General features: G+C 43.0%; 1 protein-coding gene across 1 annotated transcript in view; it reads left to right on the forward strand.

Annotated features, from left to right (window-relative positions):
• spred1 (sprouty related EVH1 domain containing 1) overlaps positions 1 to 8,915 on the forward strand; it is a 32,782-nt gene that overhangs the window by 5,562 nt on the left and 18,305 nt on the right. The window contains exon 2 of the mRNA XM_032499547.1: positions 7,929 to 8,211. Coding sequence (XP_032355438.1) covers positions 7,929 to 8,211 — 283 coding nt within the window. The remainder of the gene's footprint in view (positions 1 to 7,928; positions 8,212 to 8,915) is intronic.

Consider the following 8,915-nt stretch of genomic DNA (forward strand, 5'->3'; position numbering starts at 1 on the left):
GAAATTGCTCTCAGTTTTTATTATTTAATTAAGGTGAAAAGTTGCACAATCCTAAAAGTTATTTTGCGTACATTTTGAGTATTGCTTGTTCTAGTAGAAGCTGTTGTGTTATTTGTGACTATTAATGCCAATTATCCTCTGTATAACCAGGAGGCTGGGACTGTCTGAAACTGAGACAAGCCAGCAAACTGAACAGGCCTTGTCTAGTAGTGGTGTGTTCCATTCCCATGGCCACATTTAGGCCTGGATTCTGTGTATTTTAAACCTGAGCCACTTCCCTCTTATAATTTTCATTTCCTCTTCAAGTATTTTAGGAGCACGCATAATCTGGCATAACTGTCAGCGGTGTATTTAGAGCATATTTCAAACCAAATTTCTTTACTTTTAAGACAAAGACCCGGTGTGGACATATGCTGTCTTTGTAGGCCTACACTAAAAAACTCGCTGATTGGTTTGTGTCTCCATCACAGCATCCTGATAGCAGGGCTTGTCTTTATTTCTTTGTCAAGCAGGGCCTCTGATGTTCACAGACCATATCTCAATGCCTCTAAGAAGTGCTTTTAGCACTAAGTGTCCGAATCGTGGATATTGTTTTTTAGTTGTGCAGCATGCAGGAGCATGAAGGCTGGGCCTTAGTGCGAGCTCTTTGCTGCAGCTGGGCTGAGATGGTTCTTTCCTGCGAGGCCACAGACATAAAAGCACACAGATGTAAATCCTAAACCTTGTGTCTTTGATTGAGTTCCCAAACACTTTGAAAACAGGAAGGGGTTTCTGTGTGTGCGTCTGTGCACTTCCACACTTGTGTGTTCATTTCGCTGGGAACATTTGGCACGTGTATGTGTTTCTGGGAGTGATAGGCCTGGATCCTAGAAGAGTAAATGTAAGCAATCATAGCTTTATTTTATCAAATAAATCAATTATTGAGTGACGTTTTCAAATAACAACTTCAGATTGGAGGCATGCAAGAACTTATAGTTTTATCTGCTCAGGATTCTTCTTCTTCTTCTTCTTCTTATTATTATTTGATCAGATTTTGTCCTGTCTAGTGGCTATATTTAGAATTTGGAACAGACTAATAATAATGTAATTGCTTGGTTAAAGTCTTTCTTGATTCCTCCAAATCTTAGAGGCAGAGGTTGTATGGAAAGCCGATTGAATGGGAATCTGATTGATTTTCAAGATGAACTAATAGGTTGGTTTCTGATATGATAATAATGTTATTCCCATTAACCAACAACAGAGCATGCTTTGATGGATTACATCTTACTCTTTACATCCCTAGCATGGGCCATCATCAAGGTTTGGTGGTTTATCCTTCCCAAGTTGCTCCTGAGATGTATTGATGGTTTCTCCCACAGCTAGACAGCTGCCTTGTCCCCCCCCCCCCCCCCCCCCCCCCCCCCCCCCCCGGCTTCAGAGTAACTATGACGAGAAGACGCGCGGGTCCCTGGGGACTACTCTTACATCAAAGAAGACCAGAGACGCAGCAGTCGAAATTTGCGGTTCCTCTTTTTTCTTTTTGGTAATGGCAAGCACAAGGTTTTAATTTTCCAAATGCTTGCGGTTCTAATTAAGATCATCTCAATATGTGGCTTTGATTGATGTTTGAGAATAGTTTTTTGGCATTTGATACACATGTGGGATCGTTGTGATTTATAGTGCCACGGCGCAGCGGCACCTAGAACATTGTTGTTGGGGTTGCAGGCCCAATCCATTAATAGAGGGGTTGGTTAGAAAAATCAATGTTAGCAACACTGTCTGAGTGAGCGGTTTTGACATTCGTTGGCTGTTTTAGGTCTATCTTTGGTTTGGGCTACAGGCTCATTTGACCCACTAACTGCTGTCTGTGACGAATGCTACCAGAAGCGACTATGATCCGTTCATTTGCCGTCATATTAGGTGGTATTTCTGTAAAGGGTTGGTGGTAAATTTGAAGAGTAGATTCGCTGTGTGGTGCAGCAGCAGAGTCGGCTTGTTCTGTTTTTTTTTTTCTTTTCTTTCCTGAGTCAGTTGGTAGCTAGGCTGAATGTTCTTGTGAGGGAGATGACTCACCAGCAGCCTGAGGTGTTGAGCCGAGATAGGGCAAATTTCTCTTTCACTTCTCTTTCTATAGCCAACGTATTAGTTTTCACTGCAGCTAATGTAGCAGACTTGTGATGCTGGCTGCCTGTTGGTGTTTCTGTGGGCATTGTCCCATTATTTGTTCTGTTTTATTAATGGCTAACAGACAGCCCCTTCAAAAGTGTCTTGTTCTGGCCTTATGTCATAATTTGCACAGCATCCGTGTTGGGTCATGTTGGTGTTTGTTTGGAGTATGTCCGTGCCCTTGAGTTTGCCACTGGTTATTTGGGGGTATTGAACCGTGGCTAATTGGCCAGCAAGTTTGCACCGTTCAGATTAGATGCACTGCTGGAATCGACGGTCGAGTCCCAGATTGCATGTTATTTATTTCTTCAATGAGGCGTGATCACAGTGAAGGAAACTGCACCACTTTATCCTCCTACAACTTAAGCTCCAAGTTGCCATGTGTTCCTCTAGATTTTTGTTTGCAATGGATTACATTTTTATAAATTCTTGCATTCAAATATTACATATATTTTCTGCTACTATATATCTGCAAGAGTTGGACTCGTGTAGATGTTTGAGGAAGTTGATTTACACTGAATACATAAAGACTTCTTGTATTTTAGGCTAACGCTGTTAAGGAAATGTAAAAGTAGCATCTTTTCTCTAAGATAACAGCTGTTGAAAATAGCCACGCGTTCAAGTAAATGTAGATAATGAGTCACACCCAGAGTAGCTTTTTACACCATCTTCCGTTCCCGCCTCTACTTTCTTAGTGATTGCTTTCCTGTTGGAGGATAATCTATAGAATCGGATTGGGATAAGAAGCTCGTGTTTATTTTCCCAATGATATTTTAATGACCCCCCTCAAAAGTCCTACAAACCAAAGTGGTCTAGTGGAGCTTGACCAAGCTTGACAGTCTTCCTCCGGTTTTGATACAGGGGAGAGATGGGGAGGAAAAGGGGCGATGGAAAAAAAAAAGGAGGTGGAGGGGGCTTTTCTCCTCTTTTCTGATGCTAATGAAAGGAGGAATGGTTTTCCAGCTTTTAGCTTGCAGAGTGTGTCTCCCCTGCAGCATGCTCCGCTGCCTGGACATTGTGGGAGGACAAAACTCCAGGCCCGGGATCCAATAACGTGAAATTTCAGCAGAGAAGCGGCCATTGTGTAGAGAGAGAGACAACCGGGGAGGGGTTGGGTAGAAGGGGGAGACGGAGCGGAGGAAAGGGAGGGTGACTTGGCGAGCACCCAGGGCTCAGGCCACATCCTTTCTCTCTTTCTCTCTCTCTCCACTCCTCCTCTACTCCTCCTCTTCCTTCTCCTCCTTCCCTTTTTCTCCCCCTCCTGTCTTTCTTTCAATACCCCACTCATCTCCCTGCCTTCCTCCTCCCCTCCACCACTCCCCTCTGGGGTGGGAAGCCCAAGGCTGAGACAGAAGCAAAGCATGATGGCATGCTGGAGCCCAGTGAGCCTGGGCCGGAGCAGCAGACAAACGGCCACTTTGTCAACTTAGGAAATGGTTGTCCCAGGATCCCCCTTCTCCACCACACACTGGAGCAGCCGGCCTCGAGGCCCAGGCCTGCCTGGTCTGCACGTGTTCCACCATCACGCCTTCTCTTCACTTCTCACAATGAATTTCAAGTGGAAGCTGAATTCTAATTTACCAGTCATGGTCTTTTGTTTGCTCTTTGCTCCCCCTTTAATTTAGCTTTGAAACAGTAGGATGCAGTTACTTGCCTTACTGCATCCATCATATTGTATAGATGCCATAAAAGTCTGTGCACATCCTATTTGTGAATAGACAAAGTTGATTCAAATGCGGGTGTGAGCTGTTAACTGTCACCTTGGTCTCCACCCTGTTCCCATCCTCCTCCTCTTCCTCCTCCTCCTCCTCCTCCTCAGTTACCCTCTCACCCCTCCCTCCGTTTCTGTCTCCTGCTTTTGGTCGGAAATGAAGTCAGTCATCCAGCAGAATAACTTGGAATAATTTGGAATGGGGGGCTCCTTTCTCTCTATCCCCCCCTCTCCCCAGGCCAGCTGATCTGCTTCCGCTCTCAATTGTGTGTCCAGTCAACTGTGTGCTCCCAGCAAGGGGCGTGGAGGCAAGCCTTTGTGTCCCCCATCCCACTCTGAACTGCGTGTGTGTGTGTCTGTGTGTCTGTGTGTCTGTGTTGCAGCAGGTTGCACTCAAATATACTTTTGGACCACTTACTGTTTTTACCATAAGAAACAAAAGATTTTTTATATGAGGGAGAAAAAAAGGAAGCGGACGGAACCTTTTTATTTCTCTTGTTTTAAAGATTTTGTTAAATGGATCTAGCTGGTTTGTTGTTGGTTGAGTTGAGTTGGTGGTCTGTATGTTTCAGAAGTCTACTTTAGAGATTCCAGTTTCATTATTGACCATTTACCTTCAATATTAATTAGACTTAAGTATTTCTCTTATTCCTAAAACAACGTCAACACGTTGTTTTTTTTAAGTTAGGTGCAAAAATGTGCGTATACACAGTCCACTTCACTTCCTCTCTGGGCCCAGCCCCCCTCCCTGTGAGTGTCATGGTTGCTGGCATGTGTGTGATGGTAGGTCTGAAGGGTCAGGCCCTGGTCATTGTGCCCTGGTCATGGCTGAGCGACACCACCGCCTGCCTTCTGTTCACCCCAGGGACCCCCTGCCTGACTGACTGCCCCTCCTGCACCCATCATCCTTTATTGGGGGCCATAGAAGGGTGTAACAGCGGCAGTATTTCCCTCATTTACTGCCTGTTATACTGCTCAAAAATGCATTTTTTTTCCTTCTCGTGTAAGGTCAAGCACTACTTCTGTGGCACTGTTACGAGGTGTAACCAGAAAGGCTGTTGCAAAGGGAAGTTAGTCGTGGTTGTGTTTTTCTGTCAGTCTCCCACGACCAGTTACTGTTTAAGCATGAGGGCAGCACGTGAGAGAGAAAACAGACAGTTGTGATATGAGTGCATTTAGGTTGATAAGACGATTCAAAACATTCTGTCTGTCTGCGATTGTCCAGCCCTACTCTGCGTTATTATTTGCTCAATTATGAAGATTGCTCAATTAGGAAGAATATAATAATAATAATAATAATAATAAGTAAAAGTAATATATTATTATTATATTATACTTATAGCATTATCAGAAGTACTCCTTACCTTTTTTCTACCTTTTAAAAATAAATCTACGTGCTTGTAGCGTGGTACATAAAAATGTACAAGCAAGTCAGCTAAGCTTTGGTCGCTACTTACTAATAAACTAAAATACCATTCTTCTCGACCCATATTTCAGTTATTTAATATCAAATTTGATAGATTCAGTTATCAAAAGAAGCGATTGAAAACCCTGAGGGAAATATCTGGCTCTTCAGCTGCTAAATGCTTCTTTACGTTCACCGGCTAGCCACTTACTGGATCTGTCTGGCGTTTGGTGCGGAGCACGTAGTATATAGTGGGTTTATCAGAGCGTGTTCGCTAAAAAAAACAGCTGCGGCTGAAAAGGACAACACAATAGCTAAAAATGAGCTGAAACTCACTATAAAGCCGAGGGTAGCTGCAGATTTTGGTGATAATTCTGACGAGGTTTATCACTACCAGTGACTCTTTCACATTGTCATGACATACATTGTTAGTAGTTATTAGTCTAGAAACAGTGTGTTTGTGTTGTGACTATTGTGTCTGAGTAGACCAGAATTGGCCAGAATGAAGTGTGTTGTTTTTCTGTTTTGTCGGTTGGTTATCCATATTTATCACACTCATCAATCCTTTGAAAGAACTTTGGTCAACTATTACCGGGTGCCAGGATATCAAAGCTTTCACATGAAGAGGAAAAAATAGCTTCAGATTTAATGCTCACTGAATCTTCCATTAATTACTAACCAATAACCTGGGTACTGAGGTTTTCCGAGGGCGTGGAAGGCAGGAGGGCAAAGGTTAGCACTATAGAGTAGGCCATGATTTAGAGAGAAAAGTCAGTAAGGGGAAGACACGGTCGTTCTTCTTTTAGAGCAGTAGCTACTAGGTAACTGTGTTGTGTGTTAGTCAAATGTCTCTCCCTTAATCACTGTTTTATATTTGGCCCCTATTAGAAGAAATTCTTCAGGAAATGTTTCCGACCCTGTGACGTCATCTTTATTGGTCAACCCAGACGTTGGCCAGAGAGCAATGTGTCACAGGAAGACATCCGGCAGTCACATTCTTCCCTCTCTTAGCAGGTTTCTGTCAGCTCTTAGATCTTCCCCAGCCTTTAATATGTCACTGGGAGTTTCGGCTAAATGCTGCCCTCAGCACACCCTGACCTTTGTCATTTCCGGTGGCCCAACGAGTCTGTGTTATCTAATCATGGAAACATCTGACTCTAAGTGAAGGGACACAGAGGCAAAGGAGGTTGGGAGGGAGAAAATGGGAAAATAGATGTAGAATTGATAAATGAATAGGCAGAATTAAAGTATGGCGTGATACAGTCTGCTAATATGCTGCATGGGACCAATATAGCAATACATTCGGTTGTGATATTTTGGCAGAGGTCATTTTTTTATTGCATACTTTTTATATTAGGATTACTATACTAGATGACAGTTCGGCCTTTTTTCCAGTTTGTCTGACATTTCAATGATAATGCATGTGTTTATGTTGCTGGATGTCTGTAAAAACCTGAACCTTTTTGCATTTTTGTACGCCCCACCTAATGTTACCTGTGTAGTAACTTCTGAAACTAAAAGCCTTTGATCATACAGTGAATAACCTCCCCTCATGTTTCATTCCTGCATCTATAAAAACATATTTGGGCTTTCATTGGTATGTTTTCCCTCAGTTACGTAAGATATGGGAGAAAATCAAATATCACGATATTTTGGACCAGACACCTTGATATTGATACTATAGTGTTGACTATTGGTGCTTTCACAAAATATTTACACAACAGTAATGTGGATTTAATGACTGAGTGGGTAAATGAAAATAATAAAGTGGCTAGAATAGTCTGGTGTGTTCAGAAAATGACATCATTTTACTGTAATGCAGTCTTTAAAACCAGGAAAAGACAACACTTTTATACCATATTACGACATAATGACATCCAAAATCGAAGACAATATCTAATCTTGTATCATGACATGGATATAATATCGATATATCGCCCCGTCCTAACTAACGTGATTCAAAGTTGTAGGTGACATGAGAAAGCTAAGTGAGACAACAGCAGCGTCATCGGAAATATGAAAGGAAAGAGGTTCATGTGAGTTGGAGCCCCTGTCATGTGTTGTCTAGTTTGAAAACCACCGGCTTTTGGGGGAAAGGTTGGAAATCAGCAGCAGCCAAAGCCTGAACTTGGCCACATGGTCAGTCACCCTCTTGCCAGGGTTAAACATACACTGACAGCTTCAGACTTTAGAAATCAAAGCCTTCCGTCTGTTTATGTAACGCACTAAACCTAAAATATACATTTCATCCAAACGTTGAATCCTTGACTTTGCTCCTTCTCGTTCTATTTTTAGATTTGTTGCAGATTTTAGGCTAGCTTGTTGCTAATAGCAGCTTCTGAAACCACCCAGATTTCCCTGTAGTTTAATTTAGTTTTATGTAATCCCAGTATCAGAGTAGTCTTGTAGTCACTGTAAAATGACTTTTATGCTGCGGTTGGACTGAATTATGTGGGCTGATATTTCATTCTGTCTACTTTTGATGATGTTTTGAAATAAAATGGTCACCAAAAGAAGGCCCTCAAGAAAAATGCCCCTGGAAATGTTTGAATGCGGATTACTACTGATGATGTTCTCTAAAAGCATTGTTTTTCCTTCTGCTCTTGCCCTCTCTTCTTATTCCCTCCATCCTCTTTCCTTTCCTCTCCTTCCTTTCATCCTTCACAGTGACAGTTATGCGCGTGTGAGAGCAGTGGTCATGACTCGGGATGACTCCAGTGGTGGGTGGCTTCCCCTGGGGGGCGGAGGCCTTAGCTGTGTCACCGTCTATAAGGTCAGCCGGGCGGAGGACAGCGGCAGCACCCACAGCGGAGGCAGTGAAGGAAGCAGCAGCAACCTCAGCCCCTGTAGCTCCAGTCCCAGTCCCAGTCCCAGCCCAAGTCCCAGTCCCAGCACCAGCCCCACCGCTGTGGAATTCCACATCAAGGGCGAGAGGCTCAAAGACAAATTGGTAAGAAAACCTCATGCTCATAATGTGACAATGAATTGGGCCATGCTACGCTGCATACATTCATATTAATAGGATACGTGTAACTAGCTAGTTGATGTGTTCACATTTGGGTATTTAGTCATTTCCTCTCTTTCACGCACATTCAGGTGCACCAACCAAAGACAGTGCATTCGCTTGGATGAGATCTCCCTGTGCCCCCCTTTCCCAGACTCCCCTCTCTCTGTCTCACTCATTCACGCACTCATACACAGGAAGTGGTTGTTTGGCTTTCCTCCATGGCGCAGGTATCTGAAAATAGGAGCGAACTGCGTGATGCTGTGATGCATGATGATATCATCAGGGAGAAGGGCAGATTACTCAGGAGAAGAGAATGTAGGATGAGGGATGTGGGAACGCACAAAGAGCTTGGAAGGGACTTAAATGATGGAATAGGGGCTGAAAATTCACACTCACTCCGTTTTCTTCCATGAGTACACAAGTATTTGCCTACCTTTTTATGAGCATTTCCTTTTTCCTGGTGTTTTATGTAAATACTGTTTTTGTCAGTAAATTAGGACAGGAAAATACATTTATACGGTTAGAAATCTCACAGTAAAAAAAATAAAATCCCAAATGTCCACGTGTGTAAAGCACTCTATAGATAATATAGTTAAACTATGAGGAAGGAAGGCTTTTAGAAATGCCATATGGCCACAACACACTGA

This window comes from Etheostoma spectabile, chromosome 20 (assembly GCF_008692095.1).
Source record: "Etheostoma spectabile isolate EspeVRDwgs_2016 chromosome 20, UIUC_Espe_1.0, whole genome shotgun sequence".
Taxonomy (NCBI): domain Eukaryota; kingdom Metazoa; phylum Chordata; class Actinopteri; order Perciformes; family Percidae; genus Etheostoma; species Etheostoma spectabile.